Source organism: Lontra canadensis, unplaced genomic scaffold, assembly GCF_010015895.1.
Source record: "Lontra canadensis isolate GAN:19392208 unplaced genomic scaffold, GSC_riverotter_1.0 scaffold48, whole genome shotgun sequence".
NCBI lineage: Eukaryota > Metazoa > Chordata > Mammalia > Carnivora > Mustelidae > Lontra > Lontra canadensis.
Window position 1 is genome coordinate 1,616,507 of NW_022631042.1, and position 19,277 is coordinate 1,635,783.

General features: G+C 36.2%; 1 protein-coding gene across 3 annotated transcripts in view; it reads left to right on the forward strand.

The window, feature by feature from the left end:
• The window catches only part of SEMA3D (semaphorin 3D), a 202,364-nt gene extending 189,439 nt beyond the window's left edge, over nt 1-12,925 (forward strand). For all 3 annotated transcript variants that reach the window (XM_032873233.1, XM_032873235.1, XM_032873234.1), the window contains exons 17-18: nt 659-798; nt 8,547-12,925. In XM_032873233.1, coding sequence (XP_032729124.1) covers nt 659-798; nt 8,547-8,972 — 566 coding nt within the window. In that variant the 3' untranslated portion in view covers nt 8,973-12,925. The remainder of the gene's footprint in view (nt 1-658; nt 799-8,546) is intronic.
• The last annotated feature ends 6,352 nt before the right edge of the window (nt 12,926-19,277 follow it).

Sequence of the window (19,277 nt, forward strand, 5' to 3'; positions counted from 1 at the left end):
TGGCAAATGCATGTTGGGCTTAAGTATCCCTCTTTGAATAAAAGAAAACTGTTTTTTTGGTAGATAATGCAGATAACGTCCACATTTAGAGTATTACAGCATCTAGCTCAATAATGTAGCTAGAAGCATCTAGGTCAATATTATCATTATAGAATTTTATCAGTTATAGACCATTGTACTTACTTTTTTGATATTAAAATGTCTTCATGTTATATGGTCAGCTCTGTGGATCAATTCATGATGAATTTCTCTTAAAGGATGAAGTAAATTCTTCTTTTCAAACTATTCACAAAATTGGTTGCATTTTATTACAAATTAAAACATGTGAAGCATTGAAAGACACTAAAGTTTTATTCAATTCAGCTCAGAAAAATAGATTCAAGGTTTTGAGTTGGGTCTTATGAATTCTTATTTGAAAAAAAAATTGCAAATTGTTAATATATTCATGAAAGGTTAAAATTGCAGTGCAGGGATAGAGTTTTAAAAGTCAATCTATTAGATAATATTTGACTCTTAGGTAACAATATTATATTGTGAATTTCTCTTTAATAATATATATGAATCTTTCCCCCATAGCATCTGTTCTAAATCAGTCTATTTTCCCATTGCTTTTAAAATAAGGTCAAGGTTAATCTCCTATTCCATGTTTGCTTTCCAGGCATTAGTCACGAAACTGCTGATGAAAAGGTGATTTTTGGCATTGAATTTAATTCAACCTTTCTGGAATGTATACCTAAATCCCAACAAGCATCTATTAAGTGGTATATCCAGCGGTCAGGAGATGAGCATCGAGAGGAGGTAAGTTAGTAGTCATCAGAGAATGATCCCCTTGAGGGAAATAGTGTAAAAGTTAAATCAAGTTTTGGTTGAGAGAGATGTTCAATGTTTGGTGCCATACAGTACTCTCATCACTATTTGATTAAAAGGAAGATGGCAATTTATACTCACTAACATGAAACTTAACAATGCATAGGAGATAAGAATAGGACAACTTAATACAGATACATTAACAAAGTATATTTAAAAGAGGATTGAATTTTTATGAGAAATTTACATAATTTTTTTCAAAAATTTTTTTCTCATTGTCTATATTATAGAACAATTCCCTGATCAAAAATAAGAACACAATATTTTCCTCCACAGTAAGATAAGGACTAAATTCTAACTCAGATTGTGTTTAACTTCTATCATAAAATAAAGCAGGTTGAATATGTATAACAATAGAAAGATCTATCTTTGTTATATCATATGGGCAAGTTGGATAACTAGCTGGACATGTACCTTTTCACAGTTATATATTAAAATTAAATCAACAGGGGAAAGTAACATGGATGTTCCCTTCATCTTTTTTTACTTTTTCTGTTTCAGTCTTTCTAGGACATACATAGGAGTTGAAACAGTCCAGAGATTTTGTGAGATAGATAGGTTATGTATGTTACTGAACTTAATGAGACGATTTCAGGTAGCTTGAGAAATCCTGTATTATTATTAGAGGGCCATGAAACAAAGGGAAATTGGCAGGGTTTTTATTTTTCTCTTTTAGTGCCTGAGAGAAACCAGTGACACTCATTACAGAGTTCTAATAGTCCCAAGATTAAACTGAGGACAAGATAGTGAGTAATCGAATGAACTTGGATTCAGAATTAGATGTTTGATTGAATTCTGGTTCTGTGTTCTTTGGTAATATCACTGAGCCCATATGGGCCAGAATTTTCTAATGTGAACAAAATAAATACAAAAGTTACTATGAAAATAAAATGAGAAAATACAGAAGAGAATGTGAATTTCAAAGCAGAGGATTATTCACAAGTGTAAAATACATGTATACAATTGCAGATACTCTCCATCAGGAAGATGTATGAAATATGAACTAGCACTGATATTCAGTTGACTGCTGAGGATAATGAGCAGGTCGTGACTTCTCTAACACTTAGTTTCTCTGTCACATAAATAGGCAGACCAAATGCTCTAAAATACAGCCTCCTTGGTAAGTCTGTAAACATTTAAGGGACACCAGGGTGGCTCAGCCAGTTAAGCATCTGCCTTCCGTTCAGGTCATGACCTTGGGGTCCTGGAATCCAGGTGGGCATCAGGCTGCTCAGTAGAGGATCTGCTTCTCCCTCTGTCTCTCTGATCGCACGCCCCCCAACTCATGCTCGCTTTCTCTTTCTCTTCTCTTGAATAAATAAATAAAATCAATAAAAAATAAGATAATGTATGTAATCAGTCAGACATTAGTATAATATAGTGGTTTTCAACTGCAGTCGATTTTGCTGCTACACTGTCCACGTCTGGCAATATCTAGAGACATTCTAGATATTGAACAGATAGTTACAGCTGGTGGGAGGTGGTGCGGAGGCTGCTCTTGGCGTCTTGCGGATAGAAGTCAGGGATAAAGCTAAACATTCTTCAGTTCACAATTCCTCACAATAAAGAATTCTGTTGTCCCAAACTCAGTGGTGCTGAGGTTGAGAAGCCTTGCAGTAGAAGGACCAAATTTTATCATAAGAAATTGATGTAAAGATGTGTTTCACTGTTACATTAAGGTGGTAAGACCTTTCTCTTCATCTGAAATCTTCGAAAACAATTTTTTAAACTAAAATGTTGACTCTTTACATAGTTAAAACCAAGGGAATACTCCAGTGTTTGTTATGTCAGATTTCTCCAATAAAACTTAATGCTTCATCATTACTGACATCCATAAATTCTAAGATTATGGCATATCCACATTTATACTAAATGGTTATTTTAAGAGCCCCATTTTTCCCAATATATATTAAAGAATTTTCTGACCTGGAAGTGATTATGTAACTTTGAAACACAAAGCATTAACTTTTTATCAAAGAAATCTTGGGGGAATGTTTTTTGAATGTTTTTAACATGCAGATTTTTAGTTACAGTGCAATATTTTACTTTTAAATGTCCCAAACTAGTATTTTGATTTTACAGTCAATAAGTTTTGATCATCTCTCATCAGTAAAATAGAAATCTTTAATAATTATGTTTCTTCCATGGCAAATGTAATCTGACTTTTAAAAAAATATGTTGCTCTGCTTGGGGTAATCTCTTAGTTACAGATACATACATTTGCCTATTCGTGTTTGCATTCATGTCTTTTATCTTCCTGAAAAGGCAATACACTTTTAAGAGTGTATCACACAGTCATGGTGATACCATGCTCCATGAATCTTAATGGAGCAGAAATAGTGTATTTCACTTCAAACTATCTTAGCTGTAATATTGCAACTGGTATTTTCATCTACATTTGTAAGTAGGTAGTTACACATTGTCCAGGATATGCGATCCTGCTTCCTGAACTGAGGAAAGGGGCAAGATCCAGACTAGATGTGAAGCACTTTTCCCAGCAGGCTACCTTCTGCTCCTGACCAAGAAGGTCACAGTTCGGAATCTTTCCCCTACTGAAAAAAACCCCATGGGAGGGACTAGACTCTCCTGTGGCACAGAGGCTGTCACCAGCTTATTCTCTGCCAGGAGGAGAACATTTCCTCACTGAGCTGTTTCACAGTTGGGTGCTATTGGGGAGGTCATGAGTCACTTATCTGCTGACTTCCTTATAAAGCTACTCTTGAAATTGATGATGTTTATGCTGTAAGTAGCGAGTTAATCGGCAGTCCCTGAGCTTCTGTTGAACTCTTGGGGTCTGAGTGACTAGAAGAAGTAATACCTTATGCCATTTGTGGTAGTATTTTTGTGTTTGTGTAGCTTTTAAAAAGCATTTTAAAAACATCTTCAAATATTTGTATTTTTCTCTTTGTAGGTCCTTGTTTTATTGTTATTCTTTCTATAATAAAAGCAATACAGGGGTGCCTGGGTGGCTGAGTGGCTTAAAGCCTCTGCCTTCGGCTCAGGTCATGATCCCAGGGTCCTGGGATCAGCATCTGGCTCTCTGCTCCGAGGGGGGCCTGCTTCCCTTCCTCTCTTTCTGCCTGCCTCGCTGCCTACTTGTGATCTCTGTCTGTCAAATAAATAAAATCTTTAAAAAAAAAATAAAAGCAATATAAATGGTTTTGAAAATATAGGGACATATAAAGAATTGTGAGCCCTCTGATGATGTCTACTCCAGCTTTTTTCCACTAACCATTATACTGTAAGCATTTTCCTTAACATTCTATTATAATACCATATTTTTCCTGGCCCTTACACCCGCTACCCTGATGTCACAGTCACCAATGATTATTCCATGTTATTTAAATAACATGTTTCCTCTTTAAAAAAACTAGTTAGCTTCCTGATATCTAAATCTTCCTCTGCTTTCCTAAATGCTTTCTTAGGACAAATCTTTTGGGGTAAGATAACTGAGTGAAAGGCTTTAATTATCTTACGGCTTTTGATAAACAACTGTACATTGCTAATTTCTCATCAAAGTCACCATAGTAGTACCTTTTCTGAACTTCTGAGGCAAAATTGTGTATTACAATTTAAGAACATTACTAGTTTGATATGAAAAATGTCATATAATCCAAACATACTATGTAAATATCTATATTTATAGATATTTATTTATTTGGGAGTGGAGGGAAGGGCAGAGGGAGAGAGTGAGTGCGGGGCCTGACACAGGACTTGATCTCATGCCTCTGAGATCAGGACCCAAGCCAGAGCAAGAGTTGGATGCTTAACCAACTGTGCCACCCAAGTGCCCCTGTAAATACCTATTTCTTTGAATATTAGTGACTGTGAATTTACCTTGTCATGTTTCTTAGCTGTTGGCTTCAGGTGTATTTGATGAAGTGCTTTACCCATCATTTGCTTAGTTTACATTGACTTAGAATACATTGATGTATTCATTAAAAATCATTTTCACAAGCCTTTTATATATTATTGATGTTAACATTTTTTTTAAAATATTTATTTATTTGACAGAGAAAGAGAGGGATCACAAGTAGGCAGAGAGGCAGGCAGAGAGAGAGGGGGAAGCAGGCTCCCCACTGAGCAGAGCCCAATGCTGGGCTCGATCCCAGGACCCTGAGATCATGACCCTAGCCAAAGGCAGAGGCTTAACCCACTGAGCCACCCAGGCGCCCCTCGATGTTAACATTCTAATGTTATACATATTAGAAGTAACTTACTATGTTTGTTGTCTCCAAATTTTTTGTTCCTCACAAAGAAGAGTTTTATATTTCATGGAGACAGATCTATAGATTTATATGTCTATGATTTCTCACTCATTATGCTTAGAAACTCTTTCCCCAATAAAACAGCAAATATATATTTTATAGTTATCTTATGATGTTATTATTACCATCACAATTTACATTTTCTATTTACATTTACTCAAAGGTACCAAATTAATTTAGGGGCTAGATATATATAAATTCAAACTTTCTTTTCTTTTAAATAACGAGTTGCCTCTGCACTATTTTTAAATAAGCCTTCTATGTTTGCTGCAGAGAAGAGCTATTCTTGAAGGCCCAGTCACTTCCAAGACAATGCAATACTTTAGCTCTGAGAGAACTGACAGGTGAATTATCTGCAAAGGAATTACCATTAGGCTGCTATTATCGGAGAGCAGAGTCCCTGACCTTTACCTGCTGCTTAGTACCTAAACGTCCTTTGTCCCTCCCCATGTTACTCTTTTCATTTTAAATGAATTGCCCTTCACTGAAGATCTACATTTAATAATGTCAAATATATTATCCTTGCTCGCATTAGGCAAATGAATAGTCGACCCCAGTTCAAGCATGGTTTTGATTTAGCTGAGCGGTTCTTACTTACCACTTTTAGAGTGGAGAAAATTCCATGAGTTTAAAGCAGTGGCCAGAGATTACATTATCTCTTTGTAAAGGAGCTGCATTTCCTAAATGGACTGTGCTGACATCTCACTGTCGAGATACAGTCTGCGGAATGTATCCTCTTCTAGCAGGGAATGAAAGCGGCTCAGAGAATGGGAATGTAAAGTAGGCCAACGTGAATCAGCCGCTTCGTTGCGATGGCACAGATTCCTATCTCTAGATCGCAAAAAAAAAAAAAAATCCTAGGAAAATATATCAATCCCAACTGTATTTTATTAGAGATATGATTTCAATCAATGCCTATTTTTGAAGATTTGGGTAGAAAAAAAAAAACTTTGAAATGATCTAATAAACAATAGATCCAGAAAGAAATTTATTAAAGCAAGTTTTATATCTATGGGTTAAGAAAAAAAAAAAGGAAAGAAAGAAAGAAAAACCAAGAGTTCCACGGAAGAAAGGAAAAGGAAAGAACCACATGGGAGTAAGGAGATGCCAGGTATTTATGAAACTGGGAGTCCTGTAGCCACGGACATGGTCCTAGAAAAGGGGAGCCGGACAAACAGGATACAGAAAGAGAATAGCAAGGATAATGATGAAGTGTTACATAATGTGTGTGAAATCAAAGTCATAATTTCTTCCTGTCAGGAGATTAAAGAGAGCAATAAAAAGTCGTGAGTCAGAGCTGTGACAATCTCTCAAAGCCACATGAAGTGCAGTTTAAGCGTTAGCCAGTGTCCCAGTTACAAAAAGGGAATCTAGAGATGATATGGAACTGAAGTCACCCACTTTGACTGTCATGCTCATAACCACGGGCCATTTTCTATGAGGAGAATTACACAAATAAAGGCTTTAGAACGTCCCCTCTCGGCTCTCCCACTCTCCCGCAACACTGGCAGTAGTCTGTAATGTTCCTAATAATACTTCACACTTTAACCTTCAAAGAGCTTTACTTTTAACCCCCCAATGCACCATATGCTATGTCGCCAACTTGATAAATGGAAGACCAGTCGGGGAAGATAAATGAGCAATCACAGGAAGCAGAGTGCTCAGATAAGGACCAGATCCTTCGCTATGGAGTCAGCGTTTTGTGATCTAAGATGTATTTAAAATTTACAGAATAATTCCTACAATAAAATCATTTAAAGGAAAAGGTACATGTAGTGTGTTAAATGGGAGTTTGCTATCTCTGTTGAGGACTGGTCCTTGAGAGTCCTCCCAATTCAAGTTCACATGTATTTTAGGCACGAGGCTCCTCAAATCTCTGAGAATGTAGGTGAATTCAACATTAATGTGTATTATGGTCGCAGTTTAATAAAATGCTTGGGCCTTTAGAATAAGTCCATTCTTAAAATAAATAGTACACACCCAAATCACCAAATGCGGAAAGTTAAGGGAAACAAACAAACAAATGAACAAAATCCTGATGGTGTGCACTCAGCCTGGAAGGTAGGCAGGCTGGAGACCATTCAGCCTCAGTAACCAAGGATCTGAGCCGTGACCTGCCTTTGGCCTCCAGTGGTACCCCACCAGCTGCATTTCTCTGGCATGGAGGGTGGTTGGCTATATACTTGTTAGTTAACTGGGCCGGTAGCCAGAGATGTTTCTTTTCCTTTTCTCATATTTCCAGGACAGGAGGGACTTTTTCCTACATATTTTTCACATAAAGATGCAGAGTCGAGTCTACCCACTGTGAATAAATTTAATTTAGCTGTCTTTATACCTCCTTGATTTCCGTCAACTGAAAGCCTACAGTACAGGGGCAGATGTGTAAACTGGGAAATCTTCCCGACTTCTTTGTTGTTGTTGTTATTCTACTTAACACCAAGACCCTCAACAAAATTCCACATGAAACAGGGCTCTGGTGTGGGTAAACAGGCCTCCAGGTTTAAGGAAGGTAGGTTTGCTCTTCACACCAGCCTGTGGGCCAGTCAAGCTCAAATGTTTGAATTGTCTTTCAGGGCTCTGGCTTCAAAGGGTAAAGAGCATCCCATTCCAGGAGGGGTTCTTTTTGTTCATTGAGTTTTCTCACACTTGAAATCACATTACCGTGTTATAGTATACCGAGGTATGGCAAATATTTCCACAAATGACATAATCTCAAGTATCACATGTACACATGGTATCAAAATTCGGTCCATAGTAAAAAGGGAAATTCAGCTTTAAATGTTGCTAACCTTCGGACTAGGGTCCTACTCAGTTACAGCTCCAACACCCAAAAAGCTGTATCCATGCTTTTCCATTAGACTGTTAACAAGTCACCACTTAGAGTCTCCATATGCTATTCAGCTCACTTATTGGGTGATATCCAGAAAACAGAGTAAATTCCTTTTACACTCATTGTTCTATTTCTCCATTACAGGTGGTAGCATGCCCTAAAAGCTTTTTCTGCACAAAGGCTGTCGATGTCTGGCTCTAGCTCTGAAATTTAAATACTGATTGGTGTTCTTAATATACCACTTGGTATCTGAAATCTCTAGAAAGATGGTTAGTTGATAGTTTCCAGTTTTACTTCATTGGTTTTTATAGCTTTTCATTCCTATCTGTAGACTAGGAGAAAACTAACTATATTCAGAGGTTTAGTTAGATAATAATGAGAGGCAAACATGCATCTTTGAGGGCTGTTACTTTAATGGAATTTTTTAAATTCTCTTCAACTGTGGCTGATAATATTGCGCTCAACGACAGAGATGGGGATAGATCTCTTAGGTTCAACTAAGTAAAACTAGGTTTGCCTCTGTTCATTTGCTCCTTGCCCTCTGTTTTCCATTTATTACCTACATTTTTCCAATTCTGCAGTTGAAACCTGATGAAAGGATCATCAAAACAGAATATGGGCTACTGATTCGAAGTCTGCAGAAGAAGGACTCTGGAATGTATTACTGCAAAGCCCAGGAACACACTTTTATCCACACCATAGTGAAGCTGACTTTGAATGTCATTGAGAACGAACAGATGGAAAATACCCAGAGGGCAGAGCGCGAGGAGGGGCAGGTCAAGGATCTGCTGGCTGAGTCCCGGCTGAGGTACAAAGACTACATCCAAATCCTCAGCAGCCCGAACTTCAGCCTCGACCAGTACTGCGAACAGATGTGGCACCGGGAGAAGCGAAGACAGAGAAACAAGGGCGGCCCGAAGTGGAAGCACGTGCAGGAAATGAAGAAGAAACGGAATCGAAGACATCACAGAGACCTAGATGGGCTTCCTAAAGCCGTGGACACGTAGTTGTCTGTTTAATTTAAAGAATTCTTTACCTGCAAAAATACCGCCTTCTGTTTTGTGCACCCTGTATACTAACTCATAAGAGCTTTCCATGGAGTTTTGCTAAGGCAAAGCACACGAGAACAATGATCTGAATAAGACTATATATGGCGAATATGGCCTAGTAAGGGCAAAAAATTCCTCTGAACCAGTTTTCCAAGAACTAAATACGTACCTGCAAAGTATCAGAATTATCCTCAAAATGGGGGCTTTACAGTTGTAAATGTTTGCTGTGCCGAGTTTTTGAATTTATTATGTGATGTAAATAACTGAGTGGAGTGGGCTTCAAATTTGGTATTATGATAAGGGGCTCTATTTCCCTTGTATGGCCATTAAGCATGGACTTGACCATGCCATTGTGCTGTATATGCGTTCTTAGGAACAGATACATCATTCCACTCTAGGACTGGCTACCCTGTGGTGGTAGGAGCTGGAGGGAAGACACAAATTCATACAGCTCACGCTATCAGCAGGAACTTTCACTCTTGGTACAGGGTTCAGGAATTTGGAGAGGAGCGTTATTTCAGACCACAGAGGTTACATTCGGTGTACAGCAGTGTGATTTACTGAAGGATATAAATGTTCCTCCCAGGGTTCCTTGTGACTTGTCAAGAGTTAACAAGTTCACAGAGAGAAGTTGTTGCTCGGTTGTGTCTTTTTGGAATGTATACTGAGCTTACGGGGATGGAACCCTTCATAAATATTTTAATAAGTGATGGGAAAACATTTTAATAAGGGAAACACCGTGATGTATCCTGTGTCCTAATGGGAAGGCCTGCAGATGGGATTTGTTAAGAGACAGAAAGAAGGACAGTGATAAATTCTAGCTTTGGGGAAAATTCATATCCTCATGAAAAGGAAGAACAATCACAAATAAACTGGGCAAAATGTTATGTAACTTTATTCACTAGAGTGTGAGTAACTGCCAATTTGTAATCCATCTGTTAAAAAAAACTCCACCTTATAACAAACTGCTAGTGAAAGTCTGAGGAAAAGTAAATTTTCTAGATCATGAGAAGAATGAACACAAATTTATTTACAACCAATGGGATTTCAGTAGTACTTCCTCTCTCTTTTTCTAAAATCTCATTATACTCAGTAAATTATTTCCATTTACTGCCTTTATTCCCTCCTGAATATTGGATTATTGGATTTTATTTGAGTGACTAGGAAAAGAACAATATATACATATATAGAAAGATAGAATTAGGTAGACAACGGTGATGGGGAGCGGGGATATATATTTGTTGAGTAATAGAACCAATGCAAAAATGTTGACAACGGAAAGGGTTAAATTAACTCTTTGACATCTTTTCTTCACACAATCTTTTTGCATTTCCGAGATTGTATGCTGTAATTCAAATAGCATTGTTTTAGTAATTTAATAATAAATAAGCCTGATGCATGTAAGGAAACCGAACTCACAGCATTAACATAAACATTCTTCACATTTTGTTTGCACTTTCAAATGTTTCCAATTTGACTCTCCCTCTCTGCGGACGTATGGTATGTTTCCTGCCTGTTGGAGCAGAACTCACCTTTCCTTCTTAGAACACGAACCCTTTGCCTTCTTCTGTTTTGCCTCTTCACGCCCTTTTTAGTGTGAAATGAAAAATTAGTCACTTCCTCACATGGAAGGCAGCCTTTCAGAAAACTGAAGAGCAGACACTGCTCGTCTCGCATGCATTCCGCATGTCTTGAAAGAAGAGCCTGTGAGAACCTGTGTGGTTAGAGGGTGCCTTCTGAAAATTTCAGTATCATGTCTGTGACTGCCTTTGTGTTCGGAACGTTCAGTCTTACATTCACTTCCTTTGCCTTGCTTACCTATCTCAGAGTAATCACACGGCTGTACGAAGTTAGGGACCCCTTTTGAAATGATACCCGTCAATATTTGTGGATGTTTCACTAGATGGAAACCTTAAAGTTTTGTTTTGTTTCTCAAAGTGAACCAGAAACTATCACTCTTAAAAAAGTAATGCAGAAGAATAGCTGTGAGGGTTGGGGAGGAAATCAGGCTGCAAATTGCGTATCGCAAGGAGAGTGTTTGTGATTCCTGATCTGCCGGGTTTAAATGTCCCAGGAACTCATGGCAAGCTCAAAGCAAATAAATGGGAGCATGTTTCATTTTTAAGATTTCCTAAGATTTGTATATCAGACAGTCATGATCAAAGTATAGGTGACTTTGGGAAAATTACATGAAGCTCAAATGTTAGGATTGACCTGTGTAATAAATTTGGTTTTCATCAAAATATGAATGTTCAAGCCATTTTTAATTACTCTTTTCTGATCTTAATTATTTAGATAAAATTTGGGTAACCTCTTTTACTTTACAGCTAATATTTTGGCTGCTTTGGATCTAAAACAGTAATTTATGATAATTGCTTAAAATATATTTGAAATATTGTAAATATTGAGTAAACAAAATGTCATAGAATAAAAAAACATATGGGCAAAGGTTTATGTGTATTTATAAAGACAGAGGACATCTAAGCTACATTTAATTTTTTAACCTTTAATTGCCTAGAACACTTCGATGGACAGTATGACTATATTAAGTCTAGAGATGAGATACAATATATACTTCCTTACCACTGAAGGTTTTACCAAATTTTCCTTGAAATAATGAAAAATAAAATTATAGTTAGTAGTTTTAGATATGTTTAAGAAATGAGCTATCTATGGAGAATTCTTAAAATGTCTGCCTAGTCTTGGTTTCATATTTTTCTCCCCTGTTTTGAATACATACGTCTTTAACTTGCATATTCTCTCCTGCATTTCATTCCAGCTATTTATGCTGCTAAATGGAATCCTGCCTTTCTGCATACATTTACATTCAATTTATTGGGAATTTTAACAGTTTGCTTAGAAACGAGGAGTGTAAGTAATTAATTTATGTAGATCCTTTTTTTCCTCCAAAGAGCTCAACACACTACATTCATATTACTGAATAAACATTTCTGAAAACCAACCAAATTACTTAAGAGACGGAAAAATAGTCATAAAGAAATTCAGAAATTTGCAAAAGCTACAACAGTAGAAGAACAGCAGTCTACACCAGATCTCTTCAATCTGTTGGCTAACTGATGCTCATTTACAATATGCTGCCTACAAAATGGTCTTACTATTGAATTCTGCCTTTGGTCTATATTTCAGTTCCTTTATGCTATTAAGTTTTGTTCCTGCTGAATTGTATAGACTCAATTAAAAAATAAGTTTTCAGTGGCCAGTGCCTGTTTTTCAACATTATCAAAATTAAGCTTTCAAAGACAATTTTCTATTATCCAGATGGCCACAAAACATTAAGTTGCACAATAGCATTAATTAAACACTGATTATTTTAAACTTAAATATAAGCTATATTTCATATATATCATAAATACAAAGAAAAATTAAAACTGAAACAGCTTCTCTTTAGAATGTTACATTTGTCTTAGACGACATGTTGGAAAATTGATTAACTTTATTGAGAATGGACAGTTTAGAAAAAAAGAGATATTTCAAGTGTTTTTATGGAAAGATATACTTTTCTCACAGGAAATAACCAAAATATTTAAATAACTTGGCTTACATGTGAGGTTAAAAAATAAGATCTAAAACTCCAGCATTCTACATATTGACAGTGCAAAGACAGGAACATGCACATGACTTATACCTCTCATTTAAATATTTTGTAGTGTAAAGTATTTATGGTAAGTTTGAGATAGATGATTTTTGGGGGGAAGGGCAACAATCTATCAGTTAATCATGTTATTTAATTCTGGTATTGTAAGTGGCTACCAATCAATTTCGAATTACAGTTTTGCGATTTTAAAAGAAATGTAGTCTTGTAATCTAAAATAATTGAAAATTGTCAAATGTATATTTTGGTTGTATTATAATAAAACACAAACATTAATGTTCTATGGTTATAAACAGAATGTTGCAATGTGTGTGTGCAAGTTTTGTTTTGAAACCTTAAACATGGTAACCAGATTTTTGACATGGAATTGCACTAAATCCATTACCTAAGAAAAAATCTCCTGGTAAACTTCAGTAAATATATTTTGCACCATAAGTATGCAGTAATTTCTCTTATGAAAGAAAGGTATATATGTCTATCCCCAATCAATGTAGTTATATAGCTACATTTACTGTGATCTAAATTTAGACTTTGGCAGACTGACATAAACATTACCACCACAAGTAACAACTTTTTTTTTTTTTTTAAAGATTTTATGTACTTATTTGATAGAGAAAGACAGAGTGAGAGAGGGAATACAAGCAGGGGAAGGGGGATTGGGGAGAGGGAGAAGGAAAAGGAGAAGCAGGAGCCGGGAGCAGGGAGCCCAATGCGGGGCTCAGTTCCATGACCCTGGGATCATGACCTGAGCCAAAGGCAGGTGCTTAACGACTGAGCCACCCAGGCACCCCCACAAGTAACTACTTTTAAGATTTCCAATGATCATCCTATGAGTAAGATTTGAAAGTACTCCTCTATGTGTAGCTGTATGAGTATAACTTATTAAAGGAGTTAGTGAGACTTTTGTTTTTGTTTTTGCTTTAGAAAGAAATTTCTTTTAGAGAAAATTATATTTCTTGCCAATTTGGTACATTTTGTGAAGGATATTTTGTATTTGTAATAGGTAATATATACCCCCCCAAACCTGGTTATGAAATAGCTTGTAGGGATACTGTACAGAAATATGTCAGGTTTTGTGGCTGCTCTGGCAATCTCTAAACATGAGAGTTTAAAATAACATATAATCTTTAAAAGAAAAAAATACTTTTATAAGGGGCACTTTTAGTAGAATCTTACTAGGATCATGTCCAAGTCGTTAGTGTAAATAAAACATAACACAAGATTAATAATGGAGAAAATTCCAATTGTATTTGTTTGAATGTAGAAAAGTCCATGAGTAATTCTCAAGATGAAAGAAACAAGAGTTTAATATTTAAGTTGAGAATTAAAAGCATCTATAACCACACGACTTGTTACCTACGTGAACAGTTTTTCTAGTCCACGGAAGTCTTGCTCAGGAGAAGATCATATACTTTTCCTTTGTGTGTATATTGGTACAAACATACATCTTGGAGACTGATTTGGCACACCCAATGAAGTTTAAAATGCATATATTCCAAAAATCAGCTTTTCACAATTAAGTGCATACCCCTGAGAACCTTCAGAAATAGACATTTTCAAAAATAGTTATTGTAGGATTAATTATAATAGAAAAAAGAGAACAGTCTGTGTGTTCTACAAAAGGAGAACGGATGAATTGGAAGTATAGTTGCTAAATGGATACAGAAGCTTACATGAAAAAAAAAGATCTGCAGGATCAACAGAAAATTTCAGAAACAATGTCAAATGAGTACAATCAAGGAGTGTAGGAATGTAAACAGAATAATACTGGGTATATCAAGTTTAAAGAAGCAAATGATACTGCTTATGGATACATATATTCATATGTAAGTAGTAAATATATAAAAAAACACTCTGGAAAAGTTAAGCACCAAATTCAAATAAATTTTCCTCAAGAAACAAGAGATTATAGGGAGATAGCACTGTTTTAATTTGGTTTTATTTTCTTAAAAAAATATCTAAACCCAATGTTATACTTATATTATATTGCATATATTTGTAGGAACTAGTATATTTAAATGTTAATAGTTGACAAAGTTGGGCATTCAATTGCCATTTCAATATATCGTTCTCAATACAGTTCTGTGTGCTTCAGGTATTTCACAGTAAAACACAAATTAAGGCTCTAAGTCTCAGAACAAATTACTCTATTGTAAATTTGAAAGAGTGAGGAAAAGAGAGAATAGTGTACAGAAATACTAGGTATTCAAACGTCGTAATAGACGCAGTTCCAGTTACTCTTACATTATGGACTTTCCTGGACACTCTGATTTTTTTTTTTTTTTTTTTTTTAACGTGACAGCTAAGAGTTTGGTTGGCCTCAGGGACCCTGGGATAATGTTGAGTTTTCAAAGCAACACCATATTGTTATGGAAATGCCTAAGGCATCTGGGATATTGAACTTTCGTGCTTAATATGCCCAAAAGACTCCAAACAGCTGAGTTGGCCTTTCTTGGATTGAACACTGTTCAAGGTTGATGTTTAAAATATAGAGTTTCTTCTTTCTGGCTTACATATCAAAATTATAAACTGACTTATGCTCTTTAGGTAACTGAAGAAGGAAGAGAAATACTTACAACTTGCAAAATGTCTTTAAATGGTCCCACAGATCATTATTTTGTGTAGGAAAGATTTTATCTCAATATAATTTGCCCTTTTAATTTACTATTATGTTTTGTTTATGTATAGAGAAGGGCCAAAAGGTAGCCCAACATTTCTCGCCTTTTACAAATTCTCAATTTTATTGGGTCCTGTCAGGGAGGTGTTTCAATATGTTTTTTTTTTTTAAGATTTTTTAAAATTTATTTATTTGGCAGAGACCACAAGCAGGCAGAGAGGCAGGCAGAGAGAGAGGAGAAAGCAGGGTCCCCTCGGAGCAGAGAGCCTGGTGTGGGGCTCGATCCCAGGACTCTGGGATCATGACCTGAGCTGAAGGCAGAGGCTTCAACCCACTGAGCCACCCAGGCGCCCCTGTTTCAATAAGTATTGCAGGAATATGCGGAGGGGGCATAGTCAGAGTCTTAATTTAAGTACATAAACCTGGAAAAGAAGCAAATGAAACCAATTCATGAGATGGGAAGTTATCATTTAGAATCAGGAAAAGGATTATTTAACGGGCCACATCCCTCTAAGCTTTTAATATAATGAAACTAGTATGGGCAATTATCTTCAATTACTGAATTGTATTATAATTGTAGCTCTTCCATACAGGTCATTTTTACTATTGAAAAACAAATAAACAAAAACATAGAATCACCTGTTGTAATTTGTGTTGTTGACATTTGGAAGCGGTCTTAGGTTTCAGTGGCCACAGGCAGTTTTGAATGAGAATTAACATAACTTACTCCTATGGGAAAATCATAGAAAGCTGGACAAGAAGCCAAGGGTCTGATTATTAGGAACTTTATGATTCAGATTAGATAGAGACTTAATCCTGTAGACAGAGGGGGACATTTTGGTATTTTTAAGCAAAAAATTGACAGAAAAAGATTTTCATCAAATTTGCATATTAGATGCAGTGAATCATGTAAAACTGATGATTCACAGACCTGTACCCCTGAAATAAATAAGACATTGTATGTTAATTTTAAAAAAACCTCATCTGATGGTAAAAAAATAAATTGCATATGAGAAATAAATATAAAATGATAAATGACCTCTCAATTTCCATGTTTTGCAACTTGATGGATGACAGTTAAAAAATAAAAAGTAAATATAGCTGTCCCCCCCCCCTTATGGGCAGCTTCATTTCCCCTGGTTTTAGTTACCCTGATCAACCATGACCTGGAAGCAGATGATCCTTCCACTCACCAACCGGTAGGTAACTCAAAGCCAAATGCTACGTCACAGTGCCTGCATCCGTCATTGGCCTCACTTCATCTCCTCCCGAAGGCATTCTACCATCTCACATCATCACAAGAAGGGTGAGTATGATCCAATCGGATATTTTGAGAGAGAATGCATTCGCATAACTTTCATTACAGTGTATTTTTATAATTACTCTATTTTATTATTAATTATTTCTGTTGATCTCTTACTGTACCTAATTTATAAATTACATTTTGTCATAGGCATATATGTATAGAAAAGAAAATCATGGTGTATGTGGGATTCAGTAATATCTGCATGTTCAGGTGTCCACTGGTGGTCTTGGAATGTATCCATCACTGATAGGGAGGATTACTGAAAAGGTTAGGGTGGGAGGTCATGGTTTCAACATTAAATACTGAGTTGGGGATGATTTGAACAGTGTCTGGTAAGTAGTCTGAAATACAGACTTGGCGCTCAGGAGAAATGAAAGCTAGATTTATTCTGTGGTCATGGACACTGAAGACAGAAGCAGTGTGATAAGGCATGCAGTGAACATAAGCAGAACTGGGTGGTCAACTTGGAGCTTAAATTAGTGTGTATCCTGATGTAAGTTATCACTAATTTTTCTGTACTTTAATGAGATGTTTCTTAGGTACCAGAAAGCATACACAATTATGAATTTGCCTTTTTTTTTTCACCAGAAGCTAAATTGCTTGAGAACTAAATCTCTATTCTTAGTATCTAGCAGCGTTTAGCAACTACAAAAGAGTTAAACAAGTGTTGTGTAACAACAAAAGAGTTTCCCTCAAAATTATTGTGATTCTTTATTTAAGGAACTAGTAAGAAAAGAATTCCACCAAATGGAAACATTTTTAAAAATTCCTGCCCCATGTGCTTCTTTTTAAATTAAATTGGTAAATTGATGAAGGTCTATTTTCATTTTGAATGTTCGTCTGTTTTAAACAACAATTACAAACTGGTGTTGTTGGGGTTTTTTCCTCTGATTCAGGTGGACTCCATGCCACAAACTACAAGATTTAAACTGAATAATGGATGGTTTGTTTAAGCACAGGACTTTGTGCTTAAAAGCAGCTTTGTACTTTAAAAGAAGTCTTTAAAGAAAACTTAAATGATTTAAATTCATAGCGTAGTCAAGAATATAGATTTCTCTGACAGATATCTTTTGGTAAATAGTATTTTATTTTTGCCATAGCATTTTCCTGTTTGATTCACATGTAAGAGCACATAAGTGTTAAATGAAATCTTGGGAAAACATTCTACTAGATCTTTAAAGCCAAGTGCTCAATAAAAGCAAACCAAAGTTTTAACAGTTTCTTTATCAATTCTCATCCCTAAAAATGTTACTGGATTAGGTACACTGCTTACATTTACACATTTTATCTCTTAAACAGCAAAGTAAATTTCTGTCACTTGGAACTATTATGATGTGTTACTTCAGATGCATTATATATCTTAAAAGTGAAATACCGACATATGAGAGTTTTGATTTTAATTTGAACACAGGATGATATATGTAATTTGCAGAAATCAGTTCTTCAAGTTCCCATGTCTGAAAAACAAACATTCCTAGCTGTAGCAATTTGCTTTCTTTGTGATTATATAAAAACAAAAACAAACTGCATTCCTCTCTTTTGGATGCAATATAAATTAAAGCTCTTTGTCAATGTATTTATACAACAGTATTTTACATATCAAGTATACAAATGATCTAAGGAACAAAAATATAAAAGTAATTATTTTGGTAAAAGTAGAGAGTTGTCTGAGATTTACATGATATAGATGTGCATCTGAGGATCTAAAAAGGAACTCCATACCACACGGATTTAGACAAATCTCCTTTGTTTTCCACTGTACCTTTCCAAGAGAGCTACTAACAAAGAAAAGTGGTCTGTGGTATCTCTTGCCAACATGGGAAATTGGGTGTTAAGAAATTGGTAGTAAGAGGGGTGCCAGTTCACCCCTCTTAGTATTGTTATAATGGTGTGAGGGGTGATGGGGACCAAAGGGAAATAAAAGTGTGCTCTATTCTTCTCTTACTGGTGGGGGGGGATATAGATAAATTGCAAGGAGTCACTAAGAGTGAATTAGTAGGATTCCACATCTTAAGTTAAAGACACCTGATGGTAAAAAATTGTTGAAATTTTTTAGAAAGCCACAAAACTGGGCCCAATCCCAAATTTAACATGGGCAAGCTGGTGAGTGAGGGTAAGTGAAGAGAAAATTATTAAGAGGAAATGTCAGGGGTAAGAGGGGATTCTGGTTAAACCAACTTAACAGGGTTCTTGAGGAAGGCAGGCCAAGGTAATCACATTACATTTAGGAATGGTGAAGGATGAGGAAGTAATGGGATATCAAGGGTGATCAGATATTGACGGTAGGGGATTCTGGATAAACTGACTTGACAAGATTCTTATGAAACTGAGCAATGCAGCAGGTCCTACAGGATGGACACTGAAGCCCCAGATCAAAGTCTAGAAGAGGGCTTAGGGGAGCCTCCGTGAAGTTTGGTGAAGGAAAGAGTCTTTGTCTGTTTGACGTCTAGGGCCCAAGAAGGAGGGTGGTAGTGGAGAATGGAATACAGATGTGACCTGAAATTTTCACATGCACATGCTGGAGGCCCCTTGAAGTTTGGGAAGCAAATAGAGTGAATCACCAGCCTGATGCCTGAGGCATCCATTTACACCTTTGTTTCAGCTCTGCAAACGTAATGGACGTTTAGCTTAGTATAAGGACAAAATAAACAAAGAGAGTGCACTTGCATGAACCAATGATAATAATGTTTTGAACTATGAACTATAATCAGCTCAAACCTCTGTAGC